Genomic DNA, 21,174 nt, shown 5'->3' with positions numbered 1-21,174 from the left:
GAAGAGATTCACCAGGATTGAAGTGTATAAGATATAAAGACAGATTGGACAAACTCAGATTGTTCTCTCTCACTTTTTGTTTCACTCTTATAACATTTCTATTTATATCACTTTTATTTCCAGGCTCATTTGCTGGGTCGAAATGGGCTTACAATGTGGAATTTGGGGATTAACTTGGACCAGTTCAGCTCCAGCACATTGTCTATGGGGTTTCTTCCCCACAACTCCTGAGCACCGCTCCTGATGCTGGTCCCGGGACCTGGCCTTTATGTAAATCCAGAGTGGAACTGGAGCAGATTCTCAGCCACTGGTTTCCATCCCCAGTCCAGAAGAAAGGATGAAGTTCCCCTGTGAACTTATTCCCAGTGAAGGAGTGAAGATAGGACTTGGTTTCAACAATGTGAAATGACACTGAACAGACTCGTAATTAAGATAAATTCCAATCCTACCAGGGATCGGACTGGCAGTGAGATGGGATGGAGGGCAATTAACAGCATAAAGCAGATCACCATCTCGTCCAATGGTCCAGAATCCATTCGAGAGTAAGACTGAGACCCACCCGTCTCTCACCACAGATTCTTCAGCAACTCCCACTCTCCAGTCCTCATTCATTAATACCTCCACCTCCCAGTAATGTCTCCCCGATGTGAATCCCTCCGATCCCAGCACACAAGGCCAGTATGTGAACCTCTTCCCGGTGTCAGGGAGATTCCTCCGGGTCCCGGTCCGTCTCACACTCTTCCGATCCTCAGACACCTCGAGATCCGGAACTGCCGTTTCTACATCCAGGGTGACAGAGACTGGGGTCGGGGGTGGAGAGAAGCAGAGAATTAGAGTGTTGTCAGCCCCAGAAGGTAAAGCTGAGGTTTCATTCCTCACTCAATCCACTCTCTGTGCAAGTTGGCTGTTTCTTCAGCACATTGGTGGTTTGTCAGCGTCTGTTCATCCATAATTTCTACTGTATTCCTTTATTGTCCTGTAAATTAGAGACTTACATTCCAAAAACATTGGAGACTTTTAAGAGACATTTAGACAGGCACATGAGTGTGAGGAAAATGGAAAGATAGGGACACTGTGTAGGCTGAAGTGATTAGTTGCCTATTTGATTATTAATTGAATTGGCTCAGCACAGCATTGCGGGCTGAAGGGCCTGTACCTATACTGTACTGCCCTGTTTTCTATGTTAAGTGCCTGCAAGAAAATGAATATGGTAACATATCATACATCGATAATAAATTCTACTTTGACTTTGAATTTTCTGGGATTGGGAGATGGGTGTGGGTCTGGAGTGCCCAACTGCAGAGCGGCCTGATATACCCGAAAGATGAGAAGAGATTAGCTTTATTCGTCACACTGAAACGTCGAAACATCCAGTGAAATGTGTTATTTGTGTCGGTGATCAGCACAGTCTAAAGATGGCAGCATGCCAGTGTCGCCATGCTTCCAGCACCAACACAGCATGCCTCCTCTATCAATCCGTGTTTATGAGCTGCCTTACATATTTATATAAACACAAACTTACATCAGGTCCTGTAATTTTATTCTGTGTGATGCATCAGATCCGAAGTAACAAAGATTTTGTTTTAAACTTGTGTACTGGAAGTGACATTAAACAGTCTTGTGCGTGTCTGTGGTGTTTCTGCAGGTAAGCTTTCGTTGCACCTGTGCATACAGATGACAGTAAACTCCACTTAGGCTGGTCATCTGGGCAGATGACAATGGGAGGTTCAAAATTTAAAGTAAGGTACATATATGTCACATATACAACTCTGAGATTCATTTCCTTGTGGGCATTCACAGTAAATCCGAGACACACGACAGAATCAATGAAAGACCACGTCCAATGGGCCAGACAAGCAACCAATGTGCAAAAGGCAACAAACTGTACAGATATAAAAGAAGAAGAAAAATAAACATTGAGAACATGAGATGACGAGTTCTCGAAAGTGAGCCCATAGTCCGTGGGACAGTTCAGTGAATTTGAGTGAAGTTATCCCCACTGGTTCAAAAGCCCGATGGTTGAGGAGAAACGTGACAGCTCTCAGGGAAGCAAGAACTGTGCTTTCCTGCTCCATCAGAAAGGCAAAATGGGAGCATTCTCAGAGAACATACAGCCACTTCTGTAATATCAGAGATACGAGGCGCAAGGGGCAGGGAATCCGGAGGATGACAGACTACAAGTCTATCCTGCACCTCATTCCCTGACCTTTAAGGCCGGTTTGATGCACAGTACAAAGTGCTCTTGAGGAAGCCCCTGTCTGGCTGAAGCTGAGGTGAGGGATACCCTGGCCAGAGTCAACCCACGTAAAGCTGCAGGCTCAATGATACACCAGGTCAGGTTCTGAAAGAAAGCACAGCCCACTAACTGAGGTGCTGATGGAGGTACATCTCTCAGGAACAGTCCATTGTCCCCTTTGGTGTCGTCATTCCAGTTCCAAAGAAGGTGACATTAACCTACCTAAATGACAATTGTCCAGTGACATTAATATCAACCATTATGAAATGCTTAGAGTGGCCGGTCATGGAGTACATTAAAACATTTCTCCTGGCTACACTGGACTCTCTCCAGTTCACTTTTCACTCAAATCGATCCACTGATGATGTAATAGCTTCTGCCCTCCACTTGATCCTGTCCCGCCCAGACTTCAGTTCTGCATTCAACACCATCATACCCCAGAAACTGGTGGGGAAACTGACCTTGCTGGGTCTCAACACCTCCCTCTCCAATTAGATACAGGACTTCTTCACAGACAGGCAGCAGCAGGTCTCATCCCATTACAATGAGCACTGGCGGTGTGCTTAGCCCGCTGTGTCCACACTGCTTACGTATGACTGTGTTGCAGGATCCAGCTCAAACCGTGTTTGCGGATCACACAACCTCATCAACAACGAATGCGAGACAGAGCACAGAGAGGAGTTGGAGCGGCTGGTGGATTGGTGTGAGAAGGACTACCTGAACGTGGAGAATCCAAAGGAAACCATTGTGGACTCCAGGAAGGTGCAGACGAGCTATCTCCCTCTGCAAGTACACGGCTCCTCCATTGAGTGTTAGACGCACCAAGTTCCTGGGAGTTCATGTCACGGATTGCCTCGCCTGGTCCCTTAACCTCCCTGAACAAGAAGCCACAGCAGCTCCTCCACTTCCTAAGAAGACTGAGGCAAGTGAGGCTTTCGCCCCCACTCCTTAACTGAATTTTATAGGAGCACTACTGAGACCGTCCTGATAAGCTGCACCTCCATTTGGTTTGGGAGCCACCAAGCATGAGACTGGAAGTCCCTATAAAGGACTGTGAGAATGGCTGAGAGGTCAATAGGGGGCTTCCTACCATCCATCAGAGAGATTTATCCGGAGCACTGCATACGCAGGGCCCTGAGTATTATTAAGTATTCAACCCATTCAGCTGTCATCCTCTTGGACTTCCTACCATCAGTCAGGAGACTCTGATGCATAAAAACAAGACTTCACTTGACTTGAACTATTCCTAAACTTGGTGGCGTGAGTCCAGAAGCTCCTGTACCTTCTTCCTGATGGCAGTAGTGAGAAGAGAGCGTGGCCTGGATGGTGGGGCCCGCGATGATGGATGCTGCTTTCCTGTGACAGAGCTCTTTGTAGATGGGCTCAATGCTGGGGCAGGCTCCCTGTGACGGACTGGGCTGTACCCACTACTTTTTGTAAGATATTCCATTCAAGGGCATTGGTGTTTCCATACCATGGTGTTTTATATTTATGGTATATAAATTATATATCATTTATAATATATAAATGGTATATTATACCATTTAATAGACTCTCCAACACACACTTATAGAAGTTTGTCAACATTTTAGATGTCATGCCAAAACTTTGCAAACTTCTAAGGAAGCAGAGGATCTGTGGTGCTTTCTTTGTAATTGCACTTATGTGCTGGGCCCAGGAAAGATCCTTTGAAATGATAACATCAAGGAATTTAAAGTTGCTGACCCTCTCCACCTCTGATCACTTGATAAGGACTGGCTCATGGAAATCTGGTTTCCTCCTCTTGAAGTCAATAATCACCTCCTTGGTCTTGCTGCCATAGAATGAGAGGTTGATTTCAAACTCCCTCCTATATGTCTCTGTGGCAGTACATGTCCTATATTGCCACAGAGAGCAAGGCAATAGATTTAGAGAGGCCAAACAATGAGGAAATGCACAATAAGTAGCAGGTATTGAAGTGCATGGAACAATCACAAAAATAATCAGGCCTTAGCACAAGCATTACATATAATTCTGGGCACCAAAGCACAGGGAAGATGCCATTGTACCATGGAGTGTACCTCCTCCCCTGTCAGATTCCTTCTCCTCCAGCCCATTACCTTTTCCACCTTTCACCTCTCAGCTTCTTACTTCAGCCCCTTCCCCCGCCATCACCTATCACCTTCTAACTTGTCCCCCACCACCTTAAACTGGCATCTTCCCCCTTCCATTTCAGTCCTGGCGAAGGGTGTCAGCCCTAAATATCAATTCATTTCCATCGAAGCCGCCTGACTGCTGACTACCTGCAGCATTCTGTGCGTGTAGCAAAGCACAGAGGAGATGTGATAATACTGGCAGTGAACTGAAATCATTTGAGACCTAGTTGCACAGACTGGAAAACTGTTGTCATCAGGAAAGATTAGATATAATCCCAGTTTATTTCTTTGGGAAGGGAGCTGCTGAGATGGGATTTCAAACTTGCTTCTGTAAACATGGTGGGCAGATACCTGTTGGAGCCAAGAATTCTTATATTTCTGAGGTTGGGCCTGTTCAATGGAAAGAGGGGGTCTCCCAGACAAACTGCTTGGCACAACTCTTGCTGCTGGCTGTGACAAATGAGGCAAATTCTTCCTGAATGTTTACCTTTCAGAATTGGTGAAACTCACACGTTGAAGGAACTGGAAAAAGTAACAGGCGTTTGAAAAGTCCAGACAGAGGGCACGTGGAGAGGATGTTTCCAATAGTGGGGGAGTCTAGGGCCAAAGAGCACAGCCTCAGAATAGAGGGGCATTCCTTTAGAACAGAAATGAGGAAGTCTTTCTTTAGTCAGAGGGTAGTGAATCTGTGGAATTCATTGCCACAGATGGCTGTGGAGGTCAAGTCATTGAGTATATTTAAAGTAGAGATTGATCTTGATTACTAAAGGTATCAGAGGTGACAAGGAAAATGGGTTTGAGGGGGTAATAAAGCAGCCATAATGGAATAGTAACTGAATTGATGGGTTGAATGGCCCAATTCCACACCTATGTCTGATGGTCTTATTTGGGAAACAGTTCTGTCAGACGATCAGCTCCCAGGTCAGCAGCCCACCACTGGGCCAAGCTGAAATGACCACTGGTGCATGGGGTCCCCTGTCCCAGTCCCACACCTAACTAATCCAAGAGGTGCTCCTGCCACCATACTGCTTTACAGTGCCAGCAATCAGGGTTCAATTACTGCCGCGGCCTTTAGGGAGTTCGTATATACTCTCCGTGACTACAGAGATGTCCAGTTTCCTCACACATTCCGAAAAGAAGACGTGTGAATTAGGTTTAGTGAGTTGGGGGCAACAGAAGCATGGAGGCTTTAGTGGGCTGCCCCCAGCACAAACTCAGACTGTGATAGCTGTCGACACAGGCAATGAACTTCACCGTCTGTCCAATGTTTCAATGTATAGGTGACAAATAAAGCCAACCCAAAAAACATTTAAACACGAGGAACTCGGCAGATGCTGGACATCCAAAGCAACACACACACGCACAAAGTGCTGGAGGAACTCAGCAGGTCAGGCAGCATCTACGGAAATGAATGAACAGTTGGCATTTTCGCCCTGGAACCTTCTTAGGACTTAAGCAAAAATCTAATCCAATTCCAATCCCCATGACGGTCTCAACCTCCTGAAATATCACCCGTTCACTTGTCACACAGCACAGTGCAAACACAAAGGGCCCGGCAGACCCAGAGTTATAGAGGGATACAAAATTATGAGGGGTAACAAGAGGGTAAATGAAAGAAGGCTTTTCCACTGAGGTTCGGTGAGACTAAAACTAGAGGTCATGGGTTAAGGATGAAAGGTGAAATATTTAAGGTTGTTTGGGGGGGAACTTATTCACTCAGTGGTTGGATTGAGTGTGGAATGAGCTGCCAGGGGAAGGGATGGATGTGAGTTCATTTGCTGCAGTTAGGAGAAGTTTGGATAACTACAGTACAGTACATGCATGGGAGGACTTTAAACAGGTCCAGATTCAGACATATGCAACGAGGCAGAACAACAGTTCGGTATGGAGTAGGTGGGCTGAAGGGCCTCTTTCTGTGATGTAGTGCTCTATGATTCTCTGAAATGATCTGTTGCTGCACTAACATTAACCAATTCAGGGACTGAGCTTCAGTCCTTATAATGAACATAGAAACAGAGAAACCTACAGCATATTACAGGCGCTTTGTCCCACAATGTTGTGCCAACCATGTAACCAACCCTAGAGACTGTCTAGGATTTCCCTAGCACATAGCCCTCTATTTTTCTGAGCTCCATGTACCTGTCTAAGAGGCTCTTAAAAGACCCTATTGTATCCACTTCCACCACCGCTGCCAGCAGTGCATTCCACGTACCCACCACTCTCTTGTATAAAACTTACCCCTGACATCCCCTCGGTACCTATTTCCAAGCACCTTTACACTCTGCCCCCTCATGTTAACCATTTCAGCCCAGGGAAAAAGCCACTGGCTATCCACACGATCAATGCCTCTCGTCATCTTATACACCTCTGTCAGGTCACCTCTCATTCTCCGTCGCTCCAAGGAGAAAAGGCCAAGTTCACTCAACCTTTTCTCATAAGGTACACCGTCCAATCCAGGCAACATCCTTGTAATTCTCCTCTGCGCTCTCTCTATGCAACAGCAGACAATTCCATTGAATTGTAGAACAGCCTTTACTTACCGTAATCTATGTCCACGTCATCGTGACCTGTACAAAACAGAAGTATTTCACAGCTTTCACTGCATGCTTCAGGGTAGGAGCAAGATCATCACAGATTTTTGCATTAGCGAGCAGGTGCAGAGGGGCGCCTAATACAGTGGCCACTGTGTGTATATGTAACTTGATAAAAATTTACTTTGGCCTATTTATACCAGGGGAGGTGTGTGGCCCTGGTTGTAGTGAGCACAACACCTCAGACTGCAGCTTCGCTGAGGAATTATATGCACGGTTAAAAGGGCTAAAACCCAACTGACTTACTGGTCGCTTGACAAGTCGTGCTGTGAGCATAATGTATGAACAAAGAAGTGTTTGAGAAGCTTCTCAGTCTACCCTTAACAAAATGTGTGATAACAATGTACGTCAGCAGCAGCAAACAGTATTCTGGGCTCAGTTGGGTTGCAGATTTTCGAAGGCTCTGTAACTGGAGCTCTGTAGTTCAACTGAGCAAGCGAGCTTGCTAATAAACAGCATGCGCTTTTAGGTAAACTGGGTTCGACAGTTATTCCCTGGGCCTGGACCTAAAAGCCCCGAGTAGAGAAACCGCTGCAGCAGGAGGAGCCGGAGCGAAGGGCTCAGGAGACAAATAAAAGGACGGGTAACTGAAGACGAGCGGCCAGTGTGTGAGTGGCTCAGGATAGGAGTGGAGCTTCGAGGCTTCGGCGAGCAGAGGCTGGGGATGAGCTTGTCCCAGTGAGGTAAGGCCGGGTAAGTTCCCGTAATTAATCTAATTAGCTTAGGAGTAGGTAATGGAGTCAGCAGTTAGGGCGGTTGAGTGCTTCGTTTACAGTATGTGGGAAGTCAGGGCGAGCACAGCTGTCCCTGATGACTACACCTGCAAAAGGTGCATCCAGCTGCAGCTCCTGACAAACCGAGTTTGGGGACTGGAGCTGGATCTGGATGAACTTCGGATCATTCGGGAGGCAGAGGCAGAAATAGACAGGAGTTTCAGGGAGATAGTCACCCCTAGGAGTCAGGAGACAGGTAGTTGGGTGACTGTCAGGAGAGGGAAGGGGAATAGACAGGAAGAGCAGAGAACCCCTGTGGCCGTTCCCATCAACAATAAGTATACTGTTTTGGATACTGTTGGTGGGGATGACCTACCAGGGACAAGTTGTAGTGGTTGCATCTCTGGCACCGAGACTGGACCCTTAGCTTACAAAAGGAGGAGGTGTTACGAATGTGCCACAACTCTGAGGGGCCGAAGGGTACAAAGTCGCCCCCTCCTTTTTGAGAATCACAGGATCGCTATTAATTTGGGTCTGGGACCCAGGAAATGAGAGAGAGAGAGACATCCAGAATACACAGGGTTTGGAATGTGTCCTGGCCTCAGCAAGGTGGAACCATTGATAACGGCCATTGTCTCTTGGAGACGGAATTGTGTATTGAGTACTGTACTGTTCATTGAAACCCCTCAGGGGACAACCAGAGTGGTCTGGTTGAGGGATTGCATCACCCCAACCTGATTGACATCTGAGACCCCGTGAGTGAGGATAAAAGGAGGGTCTGGGGAAACACCCCTTTAGACGCACCAGGAGAAACGCTGGAAATCCAGTGACAGCGTTTTATAGCAAAAGCCGGTGAGAGCTCGTGTGCGTCCTCCCTTGCCTGGGGTGGTGGGCTCATCATGGAAGAACGGTTTAGCTAAAGGAGAGGTCACACTTGAACGGCCATGACAACGAGACTCCTGATGGATCGAAACCATAAAGGTTGGAAAAACCCGTAGCGGTAAATGTTCCCATTCTCTTTCTCTCTCTCCAACAAAGTGCAACACAGCGAAAACCAAAAGACGGCAGCTTGTGTGAACTGCAGTGAACTTTATATTTCCATTGGACAATACATTATCCCCTAGACAACGATAGAGCTTATTTCTTATTGATTATTATTATACCCGCACTTTCAGATTTAGTATTGATGACGTTTATTATCTGTACATTTGCATTAATATTATTTTTGTGTATTTTTACTAATAAATACTGTTAAAAATAGTATCATCAGACTTCAACGGACCTCTCTATCTTTGCTGGTAAGTGACCCAGTTACGGGGTTCTTAACAGAGGGAAAAGAGGAGAGCAGTAGTGATAGGGGATTCGATAGTTAGGGGAACAGATAAGAGGTTCTGTGGGAGAGATTGAGAATCCCGGATGGTCTGTTGCCTCCCTGGTGCCAGGGTCTGTGATATCTCGGAATGAGTTCTCGGTATTCTCAGGACAGAGGGTGAGCAGCCAGATGTCGTGGTCCATGTGGGGACCAATGACATGGATAGGAAGAAGGAGGAACTCCTGCAAAGAGAGTTTGGGGAATTAGGTGCAAAGTTGAAGGACAGGACCTCCAGGGTTGCAATCTCAGGATTGCTTCCCGTGCCATGCACTACTGAGGCTAGAAATAGGAAGGTACTACAGCTAAATATGTGGCTAAGGAGTTGGTGCAGGAGGGAGGGCTTCATATTTCTGGACAATTGGGCCTTGCTCCAGGGAAGGTGGGACCTGTTCCGACAGGATGGTTTTCACCTGAACTGGAAGGGGACTAACATCCTTGTGGGTAGGTTAGCTAGTGATCATAATTCTATCTCCTTCAGCACAGCACTGGAGAGAGATAGGAACAGACAAGTTAGAAAAGCGTTTAATTGGAGTAAGGGGAATTTTGAGGCTATCAGGCAAAAAAATGGAAACAGATGTTCTCAGGGAAAAGCACAGAAGAAATGTGGCAAATGTTCAGGGGATATTTGTGTGGAGTTCTGCAGAGGTATGATCCAATGAGACAGGGAAGTTATGGTAGGGTGCAGGAACCTTGGAATACAAAGGCTGTAATAAATCTGGTAAAGAAGGAAAGAAAAGCTTACAAAAGTTTCAGAGAGCTAGGTAATGTTAGAGATCCAGAAGATTATAAGGCTAATAGGAAGGAGCTTAAGAAGGAAATTAGGAGAGCCAGAAGGGACCATGAGAAGGCCTTGGCAGGCAGGATTAAGGAAAACCCCAAGGTATTCTACAAGTGTGTGAAGAGCAGGAGGATAAGACGTGGAAGAATAGGACCTATCAAATGTGACAGTGGGAAAGTGTGTATTGAACCGGAGAAAATAGCAGAGGTACTTATTGAAGATTTTCCTTCAGTATTCACTATGGAAAAGGCTCTTGGTGATAATAGTGACTTGCAGCAGATTGAAAAGCTTGAGTATGTAGGTATTAAGAAGGAGGATGCGCTGGAGCTTTTGGAAAGCATCAAGTTGGATGAGTCACCAGGACCGGATGAGATTTAACCCAGGCTACTGTGGGAGGTGAGGGAGGAGATTGCTGAGCCTCTGGCAATAATCTTTGCATCATCAATAGGGACGGGAGAGGTTCTGGAGGATTGGAATGTTACAAGTGTTGTTCCTTTATTCAAGAAAGGGAGTAGGGATAGCCCACGAAATTATAGACCAGTGAGTCTTACTTCAGTCATTCATAAGTTGATGGAGGAGATCCTGAGAGGCAGGATTTATGAACATTTGGAGAGGCATAATATGATTAGGAATAGTCAGCAACGCTTTATGAAAAGCAGGTTGTGCCTTATGAGCCTAATTGAATCTTTTGAGGATGGGACTAAACATATTGATGAAGGTAGAGCAGTAGATGTAGTGCATATGGATTTCAGCAAGGCATTTGATAAGGTACCCCATGCAAGGCTTATTGAGAAAGTAAGGAGGCATGGGATCCAAGGGGACATTACTTTGTGGATCCAGAACTGGCTTGCCCACAGAAGGCAAAGAGTGGTTGTAGATGGGTCATATTCTGCATGGAGGTCGGTCACCAGTGGAGTGCCTCAGGCATCTGTTCTGGAACCCTTACTCTTCTTTATTTTTATAAATGACCTGGATGAGGAAGTGGAGGGATGGGTTAGTAAGCTTGCTGATGACACAAAGGTTGGAGGTGTTTTGGATAACAGTGGGACATTGATAGGATGCAAAACTGGGCTGAAAAGTGGCAGATGGAGTTCAACCCAGATAAGTGTCAAGTTGTTCATTTTGGTAGGTCAAATATGATGGCAGAATATAGTATTAATTGTAAGAATCTTGTCAGTGTGGAGGATCAGAGGGATCTTGGGGTTCGAGTCCATAGGACGCTCAAAGCAGCTGTGCAGATTGACTCAGTGGTTAAGACGGTGGCCTTCATCAATCATGGAATTGAATTTAGGAGCCGAGAGGCAATGTTGCAGCTATATAGGACCATGGTCAGACCCCACTTGGAGTACTGTGCTCAGTTCTGGTCGCCTCACTACAGGAAGGATGTGGAAACCATAGAAAGGGTGCAGAGGAGATTTACAAGGATGTTACCTGGATTAGGGAGCATGTCTTATGAGAATAGGTTGAGTGAAATTGGCCTTTTCTCCTTGGAGCGACGGAGGATGAGAGGTGACCTGATAGAGGTGTATAAGATGATGAGAGGCATTGATCGTGTGGATAGTCAGAGGCTTTTTCCCAGGGCTGAAATGGTTGCCACAAGAGGACACAGGTTTATGGTGCTGGGGAATAGGTATAGAGGGGGTAAGTTTTTTACTCAGAGAATGGTGAGTGTGTGGAATGGCTGCCAGCAACGGTGGTGGAGCTGGATACAATAAGAGACTTTTGGATAGGTACATGGAGAATAGTAAAATAGAGGGCTATCGGTAAGCCTAGTAATTTCCAGGGTAGGAACTTGTTCGACACAACCTTGTGGGCCGAAGGGCCTGTATTGTGCTGTAGGTTTTCTATGTTTTTAGAGAGGCAGATTGATGTTGCCTGTCCTGGAGAGTGGCGGAGTGTCGTGGTCCGGATCGGTTCCCCTTTAAATTTAGTTAGGTTGCGTTATGATCCGGACCATTGACTCCTTGTTCCCTTCTAATTCCGTTTCACATGTCCCTTAAGCTGGCCAGTAAGTTAAGCTACTCTCGATCCAAACCAGCAGCTTATAAGCCCCTGGCTTTAGCTGTTCGGGGTGAGTGTTAGGAAGCATTAGCAAGTCGCCGTCGCTACCACAAGCCAGAGTTATCTAGCCCGCATCGGAGTGCCAGCCATTCGCCTTCCTTCGCCAGTGTGGGCCCAGGCAAGGTCAAATGGCCAGGGGTGAGTTGAAGGTGGAGTCCTGGCTCGATGTTCATGCCCGGTGTCCGTGTCTGTTCCTCGAAGAAGAGTCCCAGCTCAGTGCCTGAGTTGAAGGTGGAGTCCTGGCTCGATGTTCATGCCCGGTGTCCGTGTCTGTTCCTCGAAGAAGAGTCCCAGCTCAGTGCCTGAGTTGAAGGTGGAGTCCTGGCTTGACGTTTCTGGCTACAGCGATCCATGGTGTCCACATTCTGGCTGCGGCGATTCAAGTTCCCAGTCTCCAAGTCCAAGGTCTGCGATGATCCAAGTTCCCAGTCTCCAAGTCCAAGGTCTGCGGCGATCCAAGTTCCCAGTCTCCAAGTCCAAGGTCTGCGATGATCCAAGTTCCCAGTCTCCAAGTCCAAATTCCCAGTCTCCAAGTCCAAGGACTGCGGCGATCCAAGTTCCCTGTCTCCAAGTCCAAAGTCCGTGACGGTCCAAGTTCCCAGTCTCCAAGAACAATGTCTGCGGCGGTCCAAGTTTCCAGTCTCCAAGTCCAAGGTCCATGGCAGTCCAAGTTCCCAGGGTCCCAGTCATGGCCGCGACGATCCAAGTTCCCTGTCTCCAAGTCCAAGGTCTGCGGCGATCCAAGTTCCCTGTCTCCAAGTCCAAAGTCCGTGACGGTCCAAATTCCCAGTCTCCAAGTCCAAGGTCCACAGCAATCCAAGTTCCCTGTCTCCAAGTCCAAGGTCTGCGATGATCCAAATTCCCAGTCTCCAAGTCCAAGGTCCACAGCAATCCAAGTTCCCTGTCTCCAAGAACAATGTCTGCGGCGGTCCAAGTTTCCAGTCTCCAAGTCCAAGGTCCATGGCAGTCCAAGTTCCCAGGGTCCCAGTCATGGCCGCGACGATCCAAGTTCCCAGTCTCCAAGTTCAAGGTCTGCGGTGGTCCATGTTCCCAGTGTCCAAGTCCAAGGTCCATGGCGGTCCATGTTCCCAGTCTCCAGGACCAAGATCCATGGCGGTTCATGTTCCCAGTGTCTAAGTCATGGCCGCGGCAATCCAAGTTCCCAGTCTCCAAGTTCAAGGTCTGTGGTGGTCCATGTTCCCAGTGTCCAAGTCCAAGGTCCATGGTGGTCCATGTTCCCAGTCTCCAGGACCAAGGTCCATGGCGGTCCATGTTCCCAGTGTCCAAATCCAAGGTCCATGGCGGTTCATGTTCCCAGTGTCTAAGTCATGGCCGCGGCGATCCAAGTTCCCAATGTCCAAGGTCCATGGCAGTCCATGTTCCCAGTCTCCAGGACCAAGGTCCATGGCGGTTCATGTTCCCAGTCTCCAGGACCAAGGTCCATGGCGGTCCATGTTCCCAGTCTCCAGGACCAAGGTCCATGGCGGTTCATGTTCCCAGTCTCCAGGACCAAGGTCCATGGCAGTCCATGTTCCCAGTCTCCAGGACCAAGGTCCATGGCGGTTCATGTTCCCAGTCTCCAGGACCAAGGTCCATGGTGGTCCATGTTCCCAGTCTCCAGGACCAAGGTCCATGGCGGTTCATGTTCCCAGTCTCCAGGACCAAGGTCCATGGCGGTCCATGTTCCCAGTCTCCAGGACCAAGGTCCATGGCGGTCCATGTTCCCAGTCTCCAGGACCAAGGTCCATGGCGGTCCATGTTCCCAGTCTCCAGGACCAAGGTCCATGGCGGTCCATGTTCCCAGTCTCCAGGACCAAGGTCCATGGCGGTCCATGTTCCCAGTCTCCAGGACCAAGGTCCATGGCGGTTCATGTTCCCAGTGTCTAAGTCATGGCTGCGGCAATCCAAGTTCCCAGTCTCCAAGTCCCTCGTCTCCAAGTCCGAGGTTCCTGTTTCTCTTTGTCCTCCTTGATTTCCCGGTTCTCTGTGCAGCGAGTAATAAACACTATTTTTTGAACCTAAGAAAGACGTGTTTGTGTCCTGTGTGTGGGTCCTCTCCCAGCACCCTTTCCCCCACCTCATGACACGGGGTTGGTGCACACCACCGGAAGTGGTGTGGCACAGCATCCAAACTGGAGTCTGTGGTGCCCCCTGGTGTTCATGTGGCAGAAGACAAGCTGTATTGCGGTTCGCTGCAGATTTCTGCAGCATTCCTGTCTTGGAAAGGGAGTTGAAGTGGTGGACAGGGGATCAAAGGATGTATTTTTTTGTTTGGGAGAGAAGATGATGAGATCAGATTTGAAGGACTTTTCCCCTCTCCCGTTAAGTATCTGGTATTAGACATTTCAGCTCTGTGAGAAAGATACCAGCTGTCTCCTCTAACAATGCTTCTCGTAGTCTTATAAACTTGTATGAGCTCTCCCCTCAGACTCCATTTAGAGCAGAGATGAGGAGAAATCTCTTCAGCCAAAGGAAGATGAATTTGTGGAATTCATTGCCTCAGGCGGCTGTGGAGGCCATTTGGAGGTGATGGGTTCTTGCTTAGTAAAAGAGTCAAATATTTTTGTAAGAAGGCTGGAGAGTCAGGTTGAGAGGGAAAGCAATGAATGGCAGAGCAGACTCGTTGGGCCAAGCGACCTGATCCTGCTCCTGTGCCCCATGGTCGGAGCAAGACGGAATGAGAAGAAGAGGAATGTTCGCTGACAGCTGGGCCAGAAAGGGAAGTGAAATGAAGGCAGGGCTCTCAGGAAATTGAACCTTACTTGGTTAGAGGCAGCTGAAATCGGAAAGTTTTGTAAGTGTCTTACCCTCCAAAGTGCAAAGCAGCTGGAGTTCTGAAAAGGAAACCAGGAATGTCAGTGAGGATGAGTCTGCAGATGCAGACGCGGGGCACAAATTCGACAAGGCCCCTTTGACCTTGACCAATTTCTACTGATGCACCAGAGAAAGCATCCTGTCTCGATGCATTGTGGTTTGTGCAGCGACTGCTCTGCCGTGACACGAGAAACCGCAGAGCTGATACTCGACAGGGGTGGGGGGAGGGGGGAGCTGCGTGGCCTCGGACTATAGAGAATAGGTGCAGGAGTAGGCCATTCAGCCCTTCGAGCCAGCACTGCCATTCACCGTGATCATGGCTGATCATCCACAATCAGTACCCCGTTCCTGCCTTCTCCCCATATCCCTTGACTCTGCTATCTTTAAGAGCTCTATCTAACTCTCTCTTGAATGCATCCAGAGAATTGGACTCCGCTGCCTTCCAAGGCAGAACATTCCATAGATACACAGCTCTCTGGGTGAAAAAGTTTTTCCTCAACTCCGTTCTAAATGGCCTACCCCTTATTCTTAAACTGTAGCCAATGGTTTTGGACTCCCCCAACATTGGAAACATGTTTCCTGCCTCTAGCGTGTCCAATCCCTTAATAATCTTATACGTTTCAATCAGATCCCCTCTCATCCTTCTAAATTCCAGCGTATACAAGCCCAGTCGCTCCAATCTTTCAACATATGGGAGTCCCACCATCCCAGGAATCAACTTCATGAACCTACACTGTACTCCCTCAATAGCAAGAATGTCCTTCCTCAAATTTGGAGACCAAAACTGAACACAATACTCCAGATGGGGTCTCACCAGGGCCCTGTACAACTGCAGAAGGTCCTCTTTGCTCCTATACTCAACTCCCCTTGTAATGAAGGCCAACACGCCATTAGTTTTCTTCACTGCCTGCTGTATCTGCATGCTTACTTTCAGTGACTGATGAACAAGGACACCTAGATCTCATTGTACTTCCCCTTTTCCTAACTTGACACCATTCAGATAGTAATCTGCCTTCCTGTTCTTGCCGCCAAAGTGGATAACCTCACTTTTATCCACATTAAACTACAAACACGTTTGTACATTTGCCCACTCACCCAACCTGTCCAAGTCACCCTGCATTCTCATAACATCCTCCTCACATTTCACACTGCCACCCAGCTTTGTGGCATCTGCAAATTTGCTAATGTTACTTTTAATCCCTTCATCTAAATCATTAATGTATATTGTAAATAGCTGCGGTCCCAACACCGAGCCTTGCGGTACCCCACTAGTCACTGCCTGCCATTCTGAAAGGGACCTGTTAATTCCTACGCTTTCCTGTCTGCCAACCAATTTTCTATCCATGTTACCCTACCCCCAATACCCTGTGCTCTAATTTTGCCCACTAATCTCCTATGTGGGACTTTATCAAAGGCTCTCTGAAAGTCCAGGTACACTACATCTACTGGCTCTCCCATGTCCATTTTCATAGTTACATCCTCAAAAAACTCCAAAAGATTAGTCAAGCACGATTTTCCCTTCATAAATCCATGCTGACTTGGCCAATCCTGTTACTGTTATCCAAATGTGCCGCTATTTCATCTTTTATAATTGACTCCAGCATCTTCCCCACCACTGATGTCAGGCTAACTGGTCTATAATTCCCTGTTTTCTCTCTCCCTCCTTTCTTAAAAAGTGGGATAACATTAGCTACCCTCCAATCCTCAAAACTGATCCTGAATCTATAGAACATTGGAAAATGATTACCAGTGTGTCCACGATTTCTAGAGTCACCTCCTTAAGTACCCTGGGATGCAGACCATCATGCCCTGGGGATTTACCAGCCTTTAGTCCCGTCAGTCTACCCAACACTATTTTCTGCCTAATGTGAATTTCCTTCAGTTCCTCTGTTACCCTAGGTCCTCTGACCACTATTACATCTGGGAGATTGTCTGTGTCTTCCCTAGTGCTGACAGATACAGAATACCTGTTCAACTCATCTGCCATTTCTTTGTTCCCCATAATAAATTCACCCGTTTCTGCCTTCAAGGGCCCAACTTTGGTCTTAACTAATTTTTTCCTCTTCACATACATAAAGAAGCTTTTACTATCCTCCTTTATATTCTTGGGTAGCTTACCTTCGTACCTCACCTTTTCTCCCCGTATTACCTTTTTAGTTATCTTCCGTTGCTCTTTAAAAGTTTCCCAATCCTCCGGCTTTGACTAGGCCTTTTGCCTGTTTACAGCCACGAGGAGAGAAGCATCAGAGCCGGTGTGCCCCACCTTGGTGCCTCATCCACACTAAACTTCTCTTGTGCCCCTTCCGATCAGGCAGAAAATACAAATCTCCAGCTTCTACCTGGGTCTCGTAGGACTACTGAACAGTTCCATGGGATGGACTTTTGCCATCACAATCTACCTGGCTTTGGCCTTACTATCAACCTGCACTGCACTTTCACTGTGGCAGTTCCACCCTGCACCACTTTAACACACTGTTAAAATGAAATGATATGTATGAACAGCGTGCAAGATGTTCTTCACCGTGCCTTAGACCGAGTGGATAGTCAGAGACTTATAACCATGGTAGAAATGGCTAATACAAGAGGGAATACTTTTAAGGCGATTGGGGAATGTGTAGCAGGAGCGAATGTCAGAGTTAAGTTTTCTTGGTACACAGAGAGTGGTGGATGCGTGGAATGTGCTGCCAGGGAGGTGGTAGAGGCAGAATGAGAGGAGATGAGAGGGGATCTTATAGAAACATACAAAATTTTGAAAGGGATAGATAAGACAGAAGTAGGAAAGTTGTTTTCATTGGTAGGTGAGACTAGAACTAGGGGACATTGCCTCAAGATTCAGGGGAGAAGATTTAGGACGGAGAAGAGCAGAAACTGTTTTTCCCAGAGAGTGGTGAATCTGTGGAATTCTCTGCCCATGCAAGTAGTTGAGGCTTCTTCACTATACAGTATACAGTTAGATAGGTTTTTACATGGTAAGTAATTAAGGGTTATGGGGAAAAGGCAGGTGGATGGAGCTGAGTTTACAGACAGATCAGCCATGATCTTATTGAATGGCAGGGCAGACTCGATGGGCCAGATGGCCGACTCCTGCTCCTATTTCTTGTGTCCTTATGTTTTTGGACATTTAAGAAATTCTTAGATAGGCACACGGATGAAAGAAAAATGGAGGTCTATGTGGGGGAAGTTGACCTTAAAGTAGGTTAAAAGGTCGGCACATCTTTGGCCAAAGGGACTGTACAATACTACCATAAGGTGTTCCTTCTTATACCTTACACTCTTAATGATTATCCTCTTGCCCTTAAAAGAATCTTGCACTTTAATTTTTCCTGAATATTACTTTTTCCGCACCCATCTTCCAGGCAAATGTCTCCGCTCTCTGCTCTCTGAACTGCTCGAGGTGTTCTGAAGCACCCTGCTCTGACGTAAGCCTCTCTATTGGACGAATAGTCCTCAGCCTCTTTTACCTCATTCTGACCCGTTTCTTCCTGGACATCAGTGGCCAGTAGACTGTGAGTCCAGTAGCTTCCTACTAAACATTGCACACTTACCTTTGATCATTTTATCTTCCTTTCTGTGCATCATTACATCAAAAACAGCAGCTGGAACCACAAGGACAGCCAGCACCCAGAACAACACTAGCCAGATGTTGACTTTAGGGAAGAACTCGTCTGAAAAGGCTAGCAAAAATCAAATTTTATTGATCAGTGATGCTTAGAACAGTAGCGCAAATGCCAGCCTCCTTTCCTGCACAGTGTAATTCTCAGCAGTAAGTCTTGATACTGATTCTCCATAATCTAGTTAGAATTATACTTTAACCAATGGGTGGCAGGGTGGAGATACGTCTCCACCAAAGGAGGTGTAAGGTGCTCCTTCCCTCTGCTAACCTGCAGGTCACCCTCAGCCAAAGTATAGAACCTGCTTAGCAAACCCCCCCCCCCCCCCCCGCACCCCACCCCCAATCAGGGTGATGTGAAGCCATGGGAGCAGGTGGTGGATGGTCGTATGAGAAGCTGGTGCAAATCACAAGTCCTGGTTATGTGACCACTGACACCAGGCAGACAATCTCTGAAGAGTATTGGTAATGGCTGGGGTTGCCCATCTTGTAAAGACACTGCCCAGAAGAAGGCAACGGCAAACCACTTCTGTAGAAAAATTTGCCAAGAACAATCGTGGTCATGGAGCGATCACGATCGCCACGTCATACGACATGGCACATAACGAACAAACTAACTTTTACCAACAAATGTCCTTAACAAAGTAAGGCAAACTTTCCAAGACTTTATTGGTTGAAGCAGGAACATTAGCCACATTTAAGCGACTCTCGGATTGGCATATGGATGAAAGAGAAATGAAGGGCTATGTGGGAAGGAAGGTTAATCTTAGAGTAGGTTAAAAGCCTGGCACAATAGACTGGGCTGAAGGCTCTGTACTGTGATCAGAGAGAAGTGGGTGCATGGAACATGCTGCCAGGGTTGGTGGTGGAGCCAAATATATTCGGGGCATTTACAAAACCCATAGACGGGCAAATGATTGATATGTGGGAGGGAGACTTAGACTGATCTTGGAGTAGGTTAAGAGGTCGGCCCTAGGCTCTGTACTATGCGGTAATGTTCTATGTTCTCTCATTGTTAACATAATTTGTGCGTGAACACTTACACGCAGAATCAGAAGAAGTTCCCAAAAGCAGAGTCTTGGGTTTCTTAAGGAAGATCTGAAATGGGTTAAAATTTAAAAGATAAAGATGAGCTTTATTTGTCACACGCACTTTGAAACATACCATGTAATGTGTCATTTGTGTCAACAACCAGCAGTCCAAGAACAGACTGCGGGTATCCTACAGGCGCGCCCTGCTTCCAGCACCAACATCGCACAGCCACTGTTCACTTACCCCAGTCCCCGTCTCGTTTTGCAACGTGGGAGGAATCCGGAGCCTGGAGGAAACCCACAGGTTCACAGGGAGAACGTACCAACTCCGTACAGGCAGGAGCAGAAATGCAACTCTGATCACTGGGGCTGTAAAGCGGCGCGTCGACCATGCTCTCCACCAAAACCCGACAGATCATGAGCTGCGAGGGAGGGGTCGGAGAGTGGAGGCAATGGCTGCACAGAGGCAGCTCCCCAGCATTTTCCAGTGTGTGGGAGCAGCAGCTTCACCACTGGAATGATTCTCCGCTTAAGCAACAGGACCTGTTGATCCAGGAGCTTGACAGCGACAACGGAGACGTCTACTGAGAGACCCATGTGGTAAGAGGAGCCCAAGCTTACTACTGATCTCAGGGTCATGTGACGACAAGATGAGATCCGATATCATCTACACAGTCAGTGGGGCACGTTCCATATGGAGCCCAGGATCTTCCAAGCACTCCTGGTGAGTGTGAGCGTGAGGGGAGGGAGGGAGGGAGGGAGGTAAGGGGCTTGTTGTGCTGTTGCTGTTGCTTGCGTCCTTCTGCTGAACGTTGTGGGCATGTTACGTTGGTGCCAGAATATGGGGCAACACTTGAGGGCTGCCACCAGCACACCCTTTGTTGGTTGTCAATGCAAATGGAACAGCTCCCTGTATGTTTTGATATACATGTAACACATAAATCAGAATCTGACCCTGCATAACAGACCGGAGGCATTATGGGTGGAAGGCAGGCTGGCGGGGACTGATCAGGTGGACCGTGGGCTTCCCCGATAAACGGGGCGACTGGTTCTTTCTCTCAGCCGCTCTTGAAGTCGATTATCTAATCCAGTGGCTAGTGAGATCAGAGAGTCCAGACAGTCTGCGTCATCCCTCGCTGCCAGTTCATCCTTTATCTAGTCCGAAAGGCCCTGTCAAAACACCTCCCGTAGGGCCTTGTCATTCCACACTGAGTCTGCGGATAAGGTTCGGAACTCAATGGAATAGCTTGCTACGCTTCACGAACCCTGACAAAGAGTCAGCAAGCGTTTTGCGACATCCTTACCACGAATGGGTTGTTCGAGGACCTTCCTCATTTCAGCAACAAAGGAGGAACAAACCTCTGGTCGGTTATCCCATATCGCGGTTGCCCAAGCCAAGGCATCCCCTCGTAACAGCCCCATGATGTACGCAATCCTGGATTTATCTGAAGTGTAGGTACGCGCTGTAGCTCAAAGACTAGAGAGCATTGTAACAGGAAGACCCGGCACCTCCCTAGATCCCCAGCGCAGGGTTTGGTCTCGGGCACGTATGGCTCTCGAGGGGACTGTGTTGCTGATCCCGGGGTGCCGCCATCCCAAGCCGTGCGGTTCGCGTAGTCGGGATTCTTGGAGGGGACGGAGAAAGGGAAGTGGAAAGTCGGTCCACCTGCTCACTGACCTTCCACACATTCGTGGACAGCATCCGAAGGTTTTCCGTGTCCTCCCTGAGCAGTTGGTCGTGGGCACCCAGTAGGCAGCCCTGACCGGCGAGGGCCTGCTGTACGGGATCCGTGTCTGCTGGGTTCATTATGGCCAGTTCGGTCTGTTACGTGA

The 21,174-nt window shown here is 47.7% G+C and overlaps 1 protein-coding gene across 1 annotated transcript; it reads right to left on the bottom strand.

The window, feature by feature from the left end:
* Positions 1-258: 258 nt before the first annotated feature.
* Positions 259-21,148, bottom strand: LOC132394853 (butyrophilin subfamily 1 member A1-like). The gene is made up of 6 exons (XM_059971260.1): positions 21,020-21,148; positions 19,586-19,763; positions 18,246-18,374; positions 14,694-14,720; positions 6,912-6,938; positions 259-800 (listed from the first exon to the last, which is right to left on the bottom strand). Exons 1-6 carry the CDS (start codon positions 21,146-21,148, stop codon positions 301-303), a joined length of 990 nt encoding a protein of 329 aa, XP_059827243.1. The 3' UTR covers positions 259-300.
* Positions 21,149-21,174: the final 26 nt, after the last annotated feature.

This window comes from Hypanus sabinus, chromosome 5 (genome assembly GCF_030144855.1).
Source record: "Hypanus sabinus isolate sHypSab1 chromosome 5, sHypSab1.hap1, whole genome shotgun sequence".
Lineage (NCBI taxonomy): Eukaryota > Metazoa > Chordata > Chondrichthyes > Myliobatiformes > Dasyatidae > Hypanus > Hypanus sabinus.
The sequence above is the reverse complement of the archived record's forward strand: the minus strand, read 5'-3'. Positions and strand labels throughout refer to the sequence as shown.